General features: G+C 56.9%; 1 protein-coding gene across 6 annotated transcripts in view; it reads left to right on the top strand.

Moving 5' to 3' along the window:
- The window catches only part of ARHGEF2 (Rho/Rac guanine nucleotide exchange factor 2), a 119232-nt gene that overhangs the window by 67123 nt on the left and 34783 nt on the right, over positions 1–17326 (top strand). For 3 of the 6 annotated variants that reach the window (XM_029579431.1, XM_029579430.1, XM_029579432.1), the window contains one exon: positions 9677–9839. In XM_029579431.1, coding sequence (XP_029435291.1) covers positions 9677–9839 — 163 coding nt within the window. Of the gene's footprint in view, positions 1–7716; positions 7873–8374; positions 8737–9333; positions 9466–9676; positions 9840–17326 lie in introns of those variants that run through there. The other 3 variants (XM_029579435.1, XM_029579434.1, XM_029579433.1) reach the window with 3 other exon arrangements.

Raw genomic sequence — 17326 nt, 5'->3', positions numbered from 1 at the left:
CCTCTGTGTATCTCTCCTCTCTCACCGTAGGGCCTTAGGGCAGGATGCATATCAGCCCAGGCCTAGTCCGGGGGGTGCTGCCTTATAACACTGGAGGCTGTTTGGCTAGTCATGCCCCGAGTCTGAACCTGAGGAAGAGCCCTCAAGTAGCCTGTAAACGTTGGTTAGCCGTTTCTGTTCGGCTGCTTTATTTTTCTTGCAATTAATTTTAGTATTCGGCGGGCTGACGTGGTAATTCCTTTGTGGTCAGGCCTCTGGCTCCTATCAAACCCTCTTTACCTGCTGTTTCCCTCTCCCCTTTGCTCCTCCCCATCCTCTTCTTTCCTGTCCTCCCCTTTCCTCGCTCCTTTCTACAGTTTCAGGGTCACGGCCCTTGCAGGACTGCTGTTTGGAGGAGGGTGTGGGAAGCGCCTGCTGAGGGCCAGCCCTGGGATCTGCGCTGTTTGCCTTTTCAATTGAACCGGGGCCCTGGCTTGTTTAAATAAACAAGGCGCTCTGAGCCGAGAGGTAGGGACAATGGCTTGGGCCTGTGCCCGGTGTCCTCGCTTGGGCTCCCTGGCAGGGGCTCCCCTTGGCACTGCAGGTCATTCACCAGCAGCGAGACGCGGCGACCGATCCCCCATGCCAGAGGAAAAAATGGCCTTTTTTGGGGACTAAATGACTGCTGGTTCCTCCCGAGAATATTAATAAAATGACCCGGCCCTGTAGCGCGGGACCCAGCGGCACTTAACCCTTAAATTGCAGGTGTCGGGTCATCACCAGGCCAGTTACAAGATAGATTATAAATATAGAGAGAGCTAATTACTAAGGAGAAACGTTTGGGCCGTGAGCCGCAGAAATACAGGGCGTCCTGGAAAGCTGCAAATGTGCACTTTTTTTTCTAATCGGCTTTTGGTTGACTTTCCAGGGCTTAACAACTCTCTCTTTCCCGGTTCTCGTCCGGAGCCTCCTGGAACAAGAAGCAGCAAAGAGGCCGGAGGTGCTAAAGAGAGTCGTCCCCTCCCCCCATCTCGTGCCTATGGGAAACCCGCTAGGTACACGTGTCCTGGAGATACCGCGACACCCCCTCTTCCTCCCGCCTTAGCACAGCGGCCAGAGGCCGGCTTGGCCAGAGGGCGCACGACGCTAGGGGCTAAACCAAAAAAAAAAAGCACCCGAGACTTCCGGAAGGGGCATAAAAAGCAACAGGCGGGTCCCTCCTGAGCACGAGCCGCGCGCTTTCGCCCGTGCAGCACCCCCGTCCTCGCCTTCTGCCGGGGTTTCTCTTATTTCCCCCTCCCTGGCCGGCGTGATGCGAGTCTCCGGCCCTGCCCCTGCCCGGAGCTGTCGCGGGCCCCGGAGAATCGGGGGGACCCTTCGCAGGCCGCCCTGCCTTTTGCTGCCTCGACGTGAGATTCACCCTGAGCCGCGGGTCAACCTTTTTACATCCTTTTGGTAACCTGAAAAGAAACTGGGGGGCGGGGAGGGGGGGCGTAAGCAAAGAACTGCAGAGCAATTTGTGCGAATGCTTTTTAAATTTTGGGGGTTGGTTTTTTTTTATTTAATTAAATTTTGGGCTAAATCCACAAGTTTAATGGGACACTGTTATTTGGGTTTCCAGCCTGGATAGATAGAGACCCCTATTCTGAAAACGCGGTCGCTGGAGGTGAAATCGCTTGCCAGGGATTGTGTGCACCGACGGACAAAGCAAATACGAGTCCTTTTTTTTATTTTATTTTATTTTTTTCCCTTGCACTAAAAAGGACAGAGTATCTGAAAGGAATCGGGCAGCCGCGAGAAGATGAAAGCCAGGTCAGGCCTGGGACTGCTTGGCAAAGCCGGATTATTGATGTAGGGTTTCGGCCATCGATCTGATGAAGGGCCACGAGCGGGAGGTCAGGCCTTCGTCCTGGGGAACGGCAGCTTTGCTCAGACATAGGGGGTGGGGGTGACCTCCGGCTGCTCGGAGCAAATCCGTGCCCGGCACCGCAGGCGCAGGGGAGGGGGGGGAGGGGGGGGGATCTCTTCGGAAAGTTTTGCCCTTGAGCTCCTGCGCCGCTGCCCTGTAAATCCTCTCTTCTGTTTGACTTCGGCTAGAAGAGGAATTTAGTCGGAAAGCACCCCGGGTGGTCCCAGAGACCGATTCCATCTCTCTCGCTCTCTCTCCCGTATTTGAGGTCGGGGGGGCCCCTCCCTGTCGGCCGCCTTCCATCACCTTTGAAGTCAGCCAGATGTGGGACTCGGGAGGGAAGGGGGGGGGGGGGGGGTTCAGCGAGGAGAAGAACTGAAGGCTCCCAACACAGAAACCTAAGATGGTGGTGAACCTGTCCGGGAAGGCGGCTTACAGTGGAGGGCGTCCACGTGCCCCCCCCGGTCGAGCGTCCCACTCGGCCCTGTTACTGGTTGGCCGCCTGGTGCCGGACCGCTGCAGGGAAGCCCAGACCCATTCGCCCGGCACGATCCCAACCTCCAGCAACGGCCTCCGAGATGGGGGGTGGGTGGGATTGGATTCCTCTGAAACACCAAGGGGTGACGGCTGCCTCCGGGTCACGAAGCGCAGGCTTTATCCCCATGCTGGCCGTGGACCTGCAGTCCCTGCTTTGGGGGGGGAATCAGTGGGGAGGGGGGAGGTGAGAGGCTGATGTGTACCGGCCAGGAAAAGACCTGGGGGTGACGGCCTCCGATGGTCTCCAGGTAGCAAACCAGGGCGATGAAGAGGTGGCCTGACCCCCCCCCCCCCCCCCAGGCATGCTGGGTGTGCACGGGGGGGGGGGGGGGGGATCCAGCGCCTGGATCTAGCAGCAGAAGTGGCCCGTCGCGCTCCCCTCGGAGCCTGGTCTGCCCATTTCTCTCTCACGCTCATCCGCAACTCCCAAAGAGCGGTGTTCGCCAACCCTCGGAATAAAGTTAGAGCCCCCCTCTCCGGGACCAGCTTCCACCCAGACGGAGGACGGAGACCCTGCGCTTCTCAGAACCGCCTGCGCTGCTGTGTTCTGGTGTCCAGATCTGCCCTTAACAAAACCTCTCCCCTAGATACTCGTCCGGACAAAGAGGGTGACCATTTCTTTCACCCCGATACCCTGCAGTGGGAAGCCGCTGTTCTCATTTGACCCTCTGTGGGTGTGGGTGTGTGCGTTCATTTTATGCAGAGACCTTTGCCCTGCCTTGTACATGGGGGGGTCCCCTGTATACATGTGTATGCTCCCTTTCTGAACACGCTTATCCACACGCTTGTCACCTCCCGCTTATTTTTTTTTTTTATTGTTTTAAAAGATTTGTATTCTGCGCACACGCAAAATTTAGGACGAGGCGGATCACAAAATGAAATATGCACGGTGGAGGGAGCTGGATCGGTGGGAGACCTGTGCTGCTCAGAGGACTCCCCTACTGCCAATTCCCCACCCCGTGTGCATGGAATAACCTTCCTGAGCTGGTGCGTCCTGCTCCCTCTCTCGCCGTGTTTAAATCCAGCCTAAAATCCCACCTGTCTGCGGCTGCCTTTAAATCTGAATCCCCCGATTAACAGGTTCACTGCCTTGTTGGTTTTCTTAATAAATGAGCTGTCCAAAGTCTCTCTCTTGCCCTGTATGTTTGTCCTGATTAGATCGTAAGCTCTACAGAGCAGGGACTGTCCCTTCTGTGCGTTTAGGCAGCAGGGTGTGCATGGAGTCGCGCTATAGGAGTGATAAGTAGTTGAAGCAGTGATGCACACGTTTATTAAACGCAGGGAGGTTCTGCACATTTAATAATTAAAAAAAAAAAAAACGGACTGGCTAATCCTGCTTTACGTATAAGGTCATTAAACCGAGAGACCTTTACTCTCTCGTAGATAAATGTTTGTTAAACTCTGAGACCTTTTTCTGTGTTTTTTTTTTACAAAGCGGCTCATGCACCAGGAACCATGGGAGGGAGGCTGGGCTGCTAGGACAGAGAGGGCTTTGTTCTGTGACTTCCCCGCCCCTCCCCGTGGAGGGTCTTGCCATCGAATGCCGCACTACCCCGGGTCCTGCATCGGGGGGTTTTTTTTTGGCACTGGGAACGGCCAGAAGTCTCTGCAAACTCCAAATTAGTGGTTAGCTGGATGACGAGCAGCGGGTTAGAGGAAAAGGGCGTATGGCAGGGATGGATCCCTGTGAAAACAAGATTACAGGGTCTGGGATTAAGGTTGAACAGAGAGTGCATTTGATGTCAAGGCAGTAAGAGCGGTTTTGCTGACGATGGGAACGGAGAGCACGGATATTTATGGGCGCAGAGAGGCCTGTGTGCACGTAACACTCGCGGACACCTGTCTGCGTGTGCAAAGACAGAATAAGGTCTTGTCAAACTGCAATAATTCTGCCTTTCTGTCCCGTCTAATCCTCCGAATCGGACAGATTCCCCACAGATAAAGGTCCTCCTTGTTTTCCCGGGAATTTCCCGCCTCTAGCTGCAGGCCGCTGGGTGGGGGGTGGGGAGATTTGGAACCTGCAGTCCATGGTGTGGTTTCTGCTATATGGGGGGGAGGGGGTGGGTTACCCCAAATCAGAACCGGGGGTGGGGGGGAACGGGACGCTGAGAAAGATGGAAGGAGCGCCCCTTCCCCTCCCCCATCCACCTGGCATTCACTGTCTCAGCTCCTGGTGTCCATTCCTCACAAGCCACGTGGGAGCCTGATCGCCCTGGCTCGCCGGGCTCAGCCGCTCCTGGTTTCTTGTTAAAGGAAGCACGAATTCCATGTTAACGCAACAGTGCTGAAGCGCGTAATTACAGGGGGTCACGTCCATGACGTTTCGCTCCACGCGGACGTTCCAAGCCATATGTAATCCCACCCCCCCACCCCTCCAATCCAAATCCAGACCCCGGTCTTCCCCTTCCCCTCATACCTGTCCCTCTCCCACCCTTTGTAAAAAAAAAAAATATGGGTCCCATTTCTGGCCAGGGAAGAGTTGACCCGGTTAAACGGTGACGGGAAGATCAGAGATGCGCTGGCGGGTCCGCTGAAGGGACCTGTTCAGTAGATCCCTGGTAACGGGAGCGGTGCCGCGGGGGTAGGATCAGAGAGGAGGCTGGAACCCGCAGGCCGGCGAGCCTCGCCTCGGTGGTGGGGAAGGTTAACGGAGACGCTGCAGAAGGAAAGGTTAGTGAACGATCGAGCTACAATTTGGCGGCTTGCTGGACCCGAGGCAGCATGGATTCACGCAAATCTGATTGATTTTTTTTTTTTTTTTTTTGATTGGGCGATTAGAGAATTGGATCGAGGAAGAGCGCTCGATGTGATTTACTTGGATTTCAGCAAAGCTTTTCATACGGCCCCGCATAGGAGGCTTGTGAATAAAATGAGAAGCTTGGGAGTGAGCGCCAAGGTGGTGGCGTGGATTACAAACTGGTTGACTGATAGGAGACAGCGTGTGATGGTGAGAGGAACCCACTCTGAAGAGAAAACGGTGTTAAGGGGACTGCCACAGGGATCGGTGTTGGGACTGGCTCTGTTCGGTATCTTTATGAGCAACACTGCGGAAGGGATAGAAGGTAAAGTTTGTCTATTTGCGGATGATAAGATCTGCAAAAGAGTCAACACACCTGATGGAGCAGAGAGAATGAAAAATGATATAAGAAATATTGAAGAGTGGTCGAAGATTTGGCAGCTGGGATTCAGTGGTAAGAAGTTCAGAGTCGTGCATCTGGGGTGCAGTAATCCAAAAGAGCTGTATGTGATATGGGGGGTGAAGGGCTGTTGGGCATGGAGCGAGAGAGGGAACTTGGGGTGATGGTGTCTAGCGATCTGAAGACGGCAAAGCAATGTGACAAGGCGATAGCTAAAGCCAGAAGAATACTGGGCTGCATAGAGAGAGGAATAAGAAAAAGGAGGTGATACTCCCCTTCCAGGTGAGGCCGCACCTGGAGTACTGTGTTCACTTCTGGAGATCGTATCTCAAAAGGGACAGAGAGATAGGATGGAGGCGGTCCAGAGAAGGGCAACCAAAATGGTGTGAGGCTGAAGGATCTGAATATGTACACCCTGGAGGAGAGGAGGTGCAGGGGAGATGTGATCCAGCCCTTCAGATACCTGAGAGGTTTTAATGATGCATGAACTTGGAACCTTTTCCATTGGAAAGAAATCAGAAGAACTAGGAGTCATGAAATGAAACTACAGGGAGGACGACTCAGAACCCACATTAGGAAATATTTCTTCACGGAGAGGGGGGTGGAGGCCTGGAATGCCCTTCCGGAGGAGGTGGCGAAGACAGTGAAAGATTTCAAAGGGGCATAGGAGAAACACTCTGGATCTTTAAAGGTTAAGAGGATGGAAATGAAGAAAAGAGTGCATGGGGGTAACTTGCTGGTAGGGCGGTTACTACCCTTAACCAATAAGCCTTCATACCATTGATGCATCTCCATCATTGCTCTTCACTTCAGCGGCAGGGGGGAAAGGGAATTGGGTTCAGGCAGCAAGCACCGAGACCCCTGCATGTACGATCTGGGGAGCTGATCAGCATGGGGGTAACCTGCACAGAGCAGCAGTTACTGCCCTTAACAGAAGGCTTAGGGATTACTACCCTTAACCAATAAGCCTTGATGCTTTGATGCAACTCCAACTCCAACCTCGCTCTCCGCTGTGACGGAGGGGGTTGGGGGTGACTGGAAGAGGAATTGGATTCAGGTGACCACCAATACGGGACCCGACTCTTACAGTCTGGGGCACTGATACGCAGGCATAAGTGAAAAATCACAGGACGGGCTTCTATGGCCAAGTCCATAAGCAAAGCTCATCAAGCAGCTCGGGCTGAATTTTCAAGAAGGCTCCTCACCCAGCAAAAGAGAAACATGGGGGTAAGCTGCACAGCGCCGCAGATATTGCCATAAGCTTGCTGGACAGACTGGATGGATCATTTTGGTCCTCTTCTGCTGTCATCACTAGGTTATGTTACTATGCACCAATGTTGCCAGTCATCAGCCTCTTCGGAGCTGCTCTCTTTGGGGCAGTTATTCTGGTGGTGGCTTTGGTGAGTCGCGGCAAACCCAGGCCCCCCCTGGGTCGCTACATAGGGTACAGGTAGAGATTGTTACAATTACGTGAAGATTGCCTTTGAAAGTCCAGTGTCTCTCCGATGCGGGGGTTGGCATAAAACTGGAGAGCATTTATTTCCCCTCCCCCTTCCTTGGAGAGGGGGGGGGCACCCAGAAGCCGCAGGCCCCCTTCGGGCACAACCCCTGGAAGCGAGATGCCCCCCCCCCCCCCCCCCCAAATCCGGCAAGCTTATAAAATTAAGTTTTCTGCTTTGGAGCACACCTAGTGCTATGCCTTCTGTAGCACTACCCATCGGGGGGGGGGGGGGGCTGGAAGTACCTCCTTTTAATAATTAAGTGTTTTTTGAGTTACGAGGGTCCGGTGGGCTGAAAGAGAGCCGGCTCATTGTTTCCCCGTCCTTGGCAGGGGGAAGATTGCGACAGCCTACGGTACCGCAGCCCGAGGCTGGCACGTGGGAGCCGCCGAGCGCTGACTCACGCACCTCCTCTTCAGATCCTTCCTTTCGGCTGAAACGGGTTGCGTGCGTCTTTTTCAAGTTCCAGTAGTGTAAGCTCACTTATCAGGTTGCCCTGCGCGTGGATAATGCTGAGGGGTTCCTGGGTCGTATTGCGTTTTTTTCTTTTCTTTTTAACCGGCTAAAGTGACTCTTGCTGCGCACTCGTGCAAACTCCTGCGGGGTGGGAACAGCGCGCCAGGCTCAGAAAGGATCGTGTAATCGGATAGTCCTGTGCCCAGGGCGGGAGTGCACGGTCTGGCATGACCTACGGAGAGAGAGAGAGAGAGTTTGGCGTGCGTTCCCTTGAGATTAAAACAAATAATAACTTTTAACCAGTAAACTGAGAAGCTGTCGTCAGAAAAGCAGCAAGAGGCCGGCCACCCAAAAGGTTGAAGTTTGTATTTGCACAGTGAAATATTCCTCTCTTTCTCTCTCTCCAAAGGGCTGGGGAGGGGGGGATAATGACATTCGTCGTCTTGGCGCGTGGCTCCCAGTTAAGACGTCCGGGCCTGCTGTTGTCTTGCTGCTTCCCCGAACTTCCCCCAGCCCCTTCCTGCCACGGCGAGGGGGGGCACCGCGTTTCCCCCAGCCCCTTCCCACCAGGCTGTGACCGAAGTGGCGTCTGACTTAAAGGCACAGATGCTTTGGTTTCCTGCCATCGTGCAACCGCTGGGGCGCCTTCGACCCAAGGGCAGCTCGCCAAGACCCAGGCCTGGAGCTCCCTACCAATCCCGCTATATACCGGTGGGGTGGGGGACGTCTGCGGGCCTGTACCTGCCCGTGCCGAATCCTGAGCGGGTGGCTGTGGACGTGGAGCTGTTCTGGGAGGGGGGAGGGGGGGGAGTGCCCCTGCCCCTGCCCTCGGCGCGGGAGGAAGAAGCCTGCTTTCGTGGGCCCGGCACGTGCTTTGCCCGCTGCCGCGTTGGGAAATCGATTTGCAAATCTGATCAGGCCCTGGTCCAAGCTGCTTTGTGGGGGAGGAGGTTTAGGAGTAGAGTAGTCAAAAAAAAAAAAAACTAAAACCCTCAGGGTGCATGGGGTGGTTGCTCGCGTAAGGCCCGGCGCCCTGTTCGTTGCCTGCAGCGTCCGGGTTTATGGCAGTCTTTATTGCTCACCTGCTGCCCGTCCTCTGCATGTATTGCTTTTTACTGCATTTAATGCAGGCCACCCACCCACCGTTGTGCCTTCTCCACTCCTCATTGACGCATCCTATCCTATGTTGTTACTTGCTGACCACTGCACCCCTCCTAGGGTAAGGGTCGCCAACAAGCCCCGTGTCCTGAGGGACAGGCGGATCCGGTCCTGCTTTTATCCCCGTTGCATCTGTGGATCTGTAGTTCCGATTGCCTTAAGCAATGCGGGAGCTGTCTGTCTGTCTGTCTGCAAATGCAGTGGGAGGGAAGGGGGGGTGAGGGGGTGGCAAGTGACTGGAAGCCAGACCGTCTCCCTGCTCAGGGTGAAAGAGACCCCCCCCCCCCCCGCGTGTCCCCTGACCTCCTTCAGGGGCAGGGATGGGGGGGACACTGCGTCCCCAGGTTTCAGCGCCGCAGTGAATCCTCCCTCTGTGTCTGCAGAGCTCTCTCCGGCATACTGATGCTCTGTAAAATGTTAGTACCCTGACAGATGGTTACCATGGTTATAACTAGAAAAGTATCTGGGAGTTACAGAAAGCTGAATATATATTTTTTTTATCCTCTTCCCTTAACCTGTTACTAGTAGAGAGAGGAATCTCAGGGTAGTGGATGCTCTTAAGGGGGAGAAGCTGCCAGCAGGCAGTTGTTTTTTGCTGTCGGGCCTCCCCGGTTGCAGTTTTTTTTTTTCTCTGGTCCTGGCGTGGTGGGGGAGATCCAGCTGAAAAGGAACCGAGGATCAGATGTTAAGGGGGGGTCGCCGGTGTGCCTGCGCCTCCCAGCACCACCACCCCTGCCAAGCCATGAGCTGGAAGCTGAGAAGGCAGCACGAGAGAGTGATTGCCCTGCAGGTGTGCGCCCCGCTTAACCCCCGTGGTGTCCCCGCGTGCGGGGGAGCGGGGCTTCGAACCCTACCCCCACCCCGGCTCCGGGCTATCCTCCCTACCCCTGCCAGTTGCTCTCTTTCTGGGATGGAGGGGGGAGGGTGGCACCGTGCTGCTGGCATCGACCTTACAACGCGAACCCTCTTAATTTTTTTTTATTTTTTCTCTTTCCTGGCAGAATAAAGAGAGAGAGAAGATGAAGGAGCGGGAGAAGGAGGCCAGGGACAAGGATGCGCGCTACACCAACGGGCATCTCTTCACCACCATCACCATCTCCGGCATGACCATGTGCTTCGCCTGCAACAAGAGCATCACGGCCAAGGAGGCGCTCATCTGCCCCAGTAAGTGCCAGCCCGGGCTGCTCTCCGGCTCGCCTCTCCCCGCGGCATCTTCCTTCCCCCTTTCTCCAGCCCTCCTCCTCCGCTCTCCTACTCTCCCCCCTCCCCACTGCCTCCTCGTCCTCTCTGCCTTTACCGTGGGAGGCGCGCTGGGGATACTGCGCTCCCCCCCCCCCCCCCGCGTCTGTCTGGGGGGCATACAGTAATGCACTGGCCATGTAATATGAGCAGTGCTCCAGTCGATATTATTTAGTGTGAAGTGTACTCGGTAGCAGACCTCGGTTGGCAGGGCCCCCCCCCCCCCCCCCGGGAGGTCGGTAAGATAAAGATCAGTCGAGGTCTCTGTTCTCGAACATTTCGGTGGGGGAGGGGGGGATGACGTCACGTCTTCGACTCCTGCCAGCCTACAGGTCACATGTGTCCCTATATCTTTTTTTTCAATTTGATTTATATTCTGCTTTTCAACACTTCAAAGCAGTTACATTCGGGCACTGTTAAGTATTTCCCTGTCCCTCCCCCCCCCCGAGGGCTCACAGCCTTAAGTTTGTACCTGAGGCAACGGAGGATGAAGTGACCTGGCCAAGGTCACAGGGAAGGGCAGCGGGATCTGAACCCGGGTTTCCCTGGCTCCTAGCCCACCGCTCTTCCACGAGGTCTCCCGTCGGGAAGGGGTTCCTGGATTCACGCTGCGGGAAGCTGCCTCTCCTCATCTCTAGGTTATCGAACGCACGGCGTGGGATTATTCCCGGGTAGCTCGGAGCATTGCCTTGCAAAAGGCCTGGGGTCGGGCGCCTGACCCCTCTGTACCCACCCCCCGGGGCTTGCTGAAAGCTCAGCACGGGTAAACCCCCGGCGTGCGTGACAAGACGCGGCGGGGTTAACGTGCACGGGCCTCTCTCTTATCCTCCTCAGCAAGCTTCCACCATCCCTGGCGGGTTTGCTCCTAGGATTGCTCTCCAGCCGCGCTTTCAGGCCACTTCACAAGTCTCTCACTCGGGTCCACTTTGCCCGCCCCTTGACAGGAAGGAACCTCGTTCGCAAGCCCGGCTATGCCGGGAATGATCTGGGTCTCTCAGATTTGCTGCTGATGCCCTTCTTGACGGTTGTATTGTGCTTCCATTTTGTACAGACTCTCTCTTTGCATACCCTGCAGTTTTAAATACAGGGTTTAGGGTCCATCATCTGCTTTTTTTTTTAATCTAATTTGTAGGTAATCCTCTTATTTTTTGAATTCGCTCCTGTCTGCTGCCGCGGTGGGTGCATGAACAGGTTCGCCGTGGCCTGAAGATTCAGAGTGGTATCACCACCACTCTCCTTAACCCTTGTGCTGTGCCAAGGGCGTTCACCTCTTTATCCTTTCCCTCTGCTTCCTGTCCTACTTCAGTGGTTGTAGTTGCCTGCCTGAGATTTGGTCCGGATATTATGCAACGGGCTCTCACCGCGGGAAGGTGCCCTGCAAAGACCCGGCGAGAGACATTCAATCCAATTATTATTCCCTGCCCTCCATCGCTCTCCGGCGCCGCTCCGTCACTTCCCAGTGCTGCGCCGCAGTATCCCCAGCGCGCTCCCTGACTTCTCCAGCGCCGCCGCCGCGGGCGAGGTGCTTTGACCGCATCGGCGAGGACCTGGCAGACAATACTGGTGGTTTTTGTCCCCGTCCGACCTGATTTTGGCTCAGAAGCTGCATCTTTTGACCTTGGCTGGTCTTTTCCTGGAAACCTTTCAAGCGAGATCTGGGTTGTTCATGCTTTCTCCACTTAATTGTGTTGGTCGCTGGCTTGTCCTGATAACTGTTAAAATGTCCGTTTAAAGGGCTGGGCAAACTCTGTGTTTGTGATGTGAGGGACCTTTAAGTCGATTCTCTTTACCTCCCCCGTGCCTCGGTTCTAATCCCCTGTTCCCTGTACGTACCTGGATCAGTCCAGACCGTGGGTTATGTCCCCATTCCAGCAGATGGAGTCAGCCAAAGCTTTGAGGGGGCGTCACCATAAGTACTACTACCCCCTCTGCAGGAGTTCAGTATCTTCTGACTCCAGCAGATGCGAGTAGGGGACTCTGGGCTTGCTCCCGATTACCTGTAACCATTGTTCCCTTGATTGGGTTTTTCTTCTCTGTCTATTATATTTAGTTGTTTTGGATCAAGTTTGTTCTTTAAAAAAAAAAAAAAAAAAAAAGTTAATTGGTTTAATTGGAGAGGCGTGGCTTCCTTTTGGTGCTGTCTCTCTGTCTCTCTCTCTCCTTTCCCGGCGACTAGGCTGTTGTTGTCCACCGGGGTAAGTTGTATTGGTTTTTGCTGTATTTTTCTTTTGCAGCTTATTTGGACGCGGGGGCCGGTGGAACCGGCCTCCCAGCGTTTTCTCCCTCTCCCGCGGCCATCTTGCCGGCTCCTCGTGGGCTGCAGCAGGGAGCAGGGAGCTCTTCTTCGGCGGGTTGTGAGGCCAGGAAGGCCCCCCCGCGGCCTCGTGGCCTGCAGCAGGGAGTAGGGAGCTCTTCTTTGGCGGGTTGTGAGGCCAGGAAGGCCCCCCCGCGGCGCCGTTTTTCAGCCGGCGGGCAGTGCAGGCCGATCGGGCCCCCCCGCACCAGCGTTTCTCCTCTCGGCCCCCCCGAGGCTTTCTGATTTTTTTTTTGCCTGCCTGCTCCGTTTTCGCCAGCGCTCCCGATGCCGCGGCCGTTGCGTTGTTCGGCCTGCGGCGATCCGGGATCACGCATTTCGCGCGAGGGGATCTGCGCTCGGTGCCTCCCCGGGGGGGAAGGCACGTCGCGGTCCTGGGACGATTTTTCCTTTTTGGCAGGCTTGCCCGGGCGGTGCGGGCCGGCCCCTCCCCCATCCCTGGCGGGAACGGCGGCCATATTGCATCCCCTGCGCCCTGAGGGGACTCAGGCAGCGCGGGAGGACAGGGATTCCTCCAAAGTTTGTTTTACTTTAAAAAAAAAAAAAAAAAAAAAAAAAAAAAAAAAAAAGTTAAAAAGGGTTCAATTTGGGACGGCGTGACTTCCCTTTGCGTTGTCTCTTCCTTCCTCTCTCTCTTGGTGCGAGCTGTACCTTGTGAACCGGGGTAAGTGCATTCTTCTGTGTTTTTTTTCTTTACAGCTGATTTTGCTCGTGGCTGCTTCGGCTTCGCCGTGTTTTTTTTTTTTTTTTCTCACTCACCAGCAGCCATTTTGCCGGTTCCTCGTGGGCTGCGGAGGTGAGCGGGGAGATCTTCGTTGGCGGGTTGTGAGGCCAGGAGGGCCCCCCCCGCGGCACCGTTCATCAGCGGGCAGTGCAGGCCGCTCGGGCCCCCCCGCGGCATCGTTCTTCATCGGCGGGCAGTGCAGGCCGCTCGGGCCCCCCCGCGGCATCGTTCTTCATCGGCGGGCAGTGCAGGCCGCTCGGGCCCCCCCGCGGCGCCGTTCTTCATCGGCGGGCAGTGCAGGCCGCTCGGGCCCCCCCGCGCCGGCGTTTTTCCTTCTCGGCCCCCCCCGAGGCTTTTCGTTTATTTTGCCTGTCTCCTCCGTTGTCAGCAGTGCTCACGATGCCGCGGTCAGCACGTTGCTCGACCTGCGGTGAGCCGGGATCGCGGATTGCTCGTGAGGGGATCTGTGCCTGGTGCCTCCCCGGGGGGGAGGGCCCGTCGCAGTCCCTTAGCGAATTTTTCGTTTTTGACAGGCATGCCCGGGCGGCGCGGGCCGGCCCCTCCCCCATTACTGGCGGGAACGGTGGCCATTTTACATGCCCAGCGCCCTGAGGGGACTCAGGCGGCGCTGGATGACAGGGACTCCCCCGAGGGCTCTCCACCGAATTTGCTGCCGGACAACAGCCTGACGGGCCGGGGTCCCACGGGGTTCCCCCCCACCGGGGCTTCCTCGAGTAGGCTGGGATTCTCCCCGGACTTTGTACGGTTACTGCACACTGCGTATTTGCAGGGCCTTGTCGCTCCCGCAGCACCGTCTCCAGCCAAGGTCCCGCGGCTCTCGCCTCCCTCTCAGGCCCCCCCCGTCCCGGTGGGTGTGGGGGCCACCCTGCCTCCCGCCCGCACCTGGATCCTGGGCCGGACCTGGGAGAAGGGGGCCAAGGGGATTCCACCTCAGAGGGGGACGATCCGCACACGCTGCGTCTCTTCCAGGGGGAAGAGCTGGACGAACTTATTCCACTCACTATCCAGGAGCTGGATCTCGATCCGCCGCCGGACCCGCCCGCTCCAGTAGCGCCCGCCGTCGTCTCGTCGGCCAAGAAGGGAGATCCGGTGCTGGCAGCCCTCCGGCCGAGGGCTCGGGCGTTTTCCCAGCCATGATTCCTTCCTGCAGCTTGGGACGCCCCGGAGGCTTCCCTTAAGGTCAGTCGGGCCATGGAGAAGCTGTATCCGCTACCAGAGGATTTCCTGGATCTCATCAAGGTTCCGAAAGTGGACTCCGCAGTGTTGGCGGTCACGAAGAGGACGACCATACCAGTGATGGGTGGCGCGGCCTTCCGGGATACGCAGGATCGCAAGTTGGAAGTCTTCCTCCAGCGGGTCTTCCAGGTCTCCGCGCTGGGGATGCGGGCGGTGATGTGCAGCTCGCTGGCTCAGAGGGCGCGCCTTCTCTGGGGGCAACAACTTCTCCCCTCTCGGGTTCTGCCGGCTGAGGAGGCCGCCCAAGCGGATGGGCTGGAAACTGCGGTGGCGTACGGGGCTGACGCCTCCTATGACCTGCTTCTATGACCTGCTTCGGGTCCTGGCCCGAGACATGGTCTCGGTAGTGGCGGCGCGTCACCTCCTATGGCTGCGCAACTGGGCGGCGGACACTTCCAAGTCGAGCCTGGGTTCCATGCCATCCAGGGGTAAGTTCCTGTTCGGAGAGGATTTGGACCAGATCATCAAGTCACTGGGGGAAAGCGCAGTTCATTGCCTGCCGGAGGACAGGTACCGGACCTCCAGGGCATTTTCGTCCTCCCGCACCAGATCCAGGGCGCAACGGCGCTATAGGAACTACAGACCGGCGGTCTTCAGGCCCTCTGCCCCCAGGTCACAGCCCTGGTCCCGCTCCTTTCGCGAGTGTAGGCCTGTGCGTCCCGCCTCGGGAACGGGACAACCCTCTCCCAAGTCCTCCCAATGATGTTCGGCTCGCCCACTCCACCGTCCCCCGGTTTGGGGGACGGCTGGCATTCTTCTACCAGGAGTGGGCGCGGATCACCTCGGACCAGTGGGGCTTGGACACCATAGAAAATGGCTACGCGTTGGAATTTGTCCGCGCTCCAAAGGGACGGTTCATTTTCTCCCCCTGCGGATCGGCCTCCAAGCGAAGGGAGGTGCAGTTGACACTGGACAGGCTTCGGGTGATTGGCGCCATTGCGCCCGTGCCCTCCAGAGAGGTGGGCTTGGGCCCTTATTCCATCTACTTCGTGGTACCCAAGAAGGATGACTCCTACCGGCCCATCCTGGACTTGAAGGAAGTCAACAAATCCCTCCGGGTGGTTCGGTTTCGGATGGAAACGCTGCGCTCGGTGGTGGCGGCGGTGCATCGAGGGGAGTTCCTAGCCTCCTTGGACCTGACGGAGGCCTACACGGAATCGGGAGGTTCGGGTCCTATCGGACAACGCGACCACGGTGGCCTACATCAACCGGCAGGGCGGCACTCGCAGTCCACAGGTCGCGCTCGAAGCAGCCATGCTGATGCAGTGGGCGGAACGACATCTGGTCCGTCTGGCGGCCTCGCGCATCGCGGGCGTGGACAACGTCCAGGTGGATTTCCTCAGTCGCCAGCGCCCCGGGGAATGGTCCCTCTCCGACGAGGCGATGCAGCTGCTTGTTCGCCGGTGGGGAACTCCCCACAGGGATCTAATGGCGTCCGCGCAAAACGCAAAGGCTCCCCGTTTCCTCAGTCGTCGAAGTGAGCGAGGAGCAGAGGGTGTGGATGCTCTGGTGCTCCCGTGGCCGGACCATCTTCTCTATGCGTTCCCGCCATGGCCTCTGGTGGGAAGACTACTCCGCAGAATAGAAGCTCATCGGGGACTCGTGCTCTTCGTCGCACCAGAATGGCCACGGAGACCCTGGTTTGCGGACCTTCTCCAACTGGTGATCGACGGCCCCATCCGCCTGGGACATCTCCCTCGCCTCCTGCATCAGGGCCCGGTATTTTTCGACCAGGCAGAACTCCTCTGTCTTGCGGCCTGGCTTTTGAGAGGCAACGTCTCCGCTGCCGAGGTTACCAGGAGGCGGGAGTGTCAACGCTCTTGCGTTCCAAGAAGACTTCGACGTCGGCGACCTACGTTCGGGTCTGGAAGGTTTTCGAACTGTGGTGCACCGACCAGAACACGAGACCCACAAAGGCTTCGGTTCCTCAGATCCTTCAGTTTCTACAAGCGGGGGTAGACAAGGGGCTCGCCTATAATTCACTGCGAGTTCAGGTGGCCGCCCTTGGGTCGCACCCGGATATTATGCGTTTCCTCAAGGGTGTCAAGCACTTGCGACCTCCGGTCCGGGAACCTTGTCCCGCTTGGAGTCTTAACCTCGTGCTCCGCTCTATGTCGGAACCTCCGTTCGAACCATTGCGCAATGCGACGATTAAGGACCTCACTCTCAAGACAGTGTTTCTGGTGGCCATTTGCTCTGCTCGACGCATCTCGGAACTGCAGGCCCTGTCGCGTAGAGAACCCTATCTCCGCTTCTCTGACTCCGGAGTTTCGCTCCGCACTGTTCCCTCCTTCCTTCCGAAGGTGGTGTCTGCGTTCCATGTGAATCAGACGGTGGAACTGCCGTCTTTCTCGTCGTCTGAACCAAGGGCTCTCCGACTTCTGGATGTCAAGCGCGCTCTGCGTATCTATCTGGAGGCTACGAATGAGTTCCGGACTTCCGACCATCTCTTCGTACTTTGGCCCGGTCCTCGGAAGGGTTCCCAGGCCTCAAAGACGACCGTGGCCCGATGGCTGAAAGCCAGCATTGCCGCTCCTTACGCTGGGGCGGGGCGGACTCCCCCGCCCGGCATCGGGGCGCATTCTACGCGTTCGCAGGCGGCTTCCTGGGCGGAGACTCGCTCGGTCTCCCCACAGGAAATCTGTCGTGCGGCCACCTGGAAGTCGTTACACACGTTCTCGAGGCACTATCGTCTGCACCTCGCCTCTTCTGTCTCTGGGCATTTTGGCGAGCAGGTTCTCCGAGCAGGCCTCGCAGGACCCCACCCGGTTTAGGGAAGCTTGGGTACATCCCACGGTCTGGACTGATCCAGGTACGTACAGGGAAAAGAAAATTATTACTTACCTGCTAATTTTCGTTCCTGTAGTACCATGGATCAGTCCAGACGCCCACCACTTCTGGGTTGTAATCCTGCTCAGCTGTCTTCTATGGGGCGATAGTGATCATTCCTGTTTTTCACGATTTCTCAGTTCTCACTGTATTTCGCAGTCCCTCTTGGGGTTGGCGTGCTGTCTTCATGTCCTCCTACCCGTTGGTGGGAGGGTTACAGTTCATTCTTTGGGTGTGCGGCTGTTTGTTGCCGTTCACTTTAAACTTGATCCAATACGGGGGTTTGTT

Source organism: Rhinatrema bivittatum, chromosome 16, assembly GCF_901001135.1.
Source record: "Rhinatrema bivittatum chromosome 16, aRhiBiv1.1, whole genome shotgun sequence".
NCBI lineage: Eukaryota > Metazoa > Chordata > Amphibia > Gymnophiona > Rhinatrematidae > Rhinatrema > Rhinatrema bivittatum.
The sequence above is the reverse complement of the archived record's forward strand: the minus strand, read 5'-3'. Positions and strand labels throughout refer to the sequence as shown.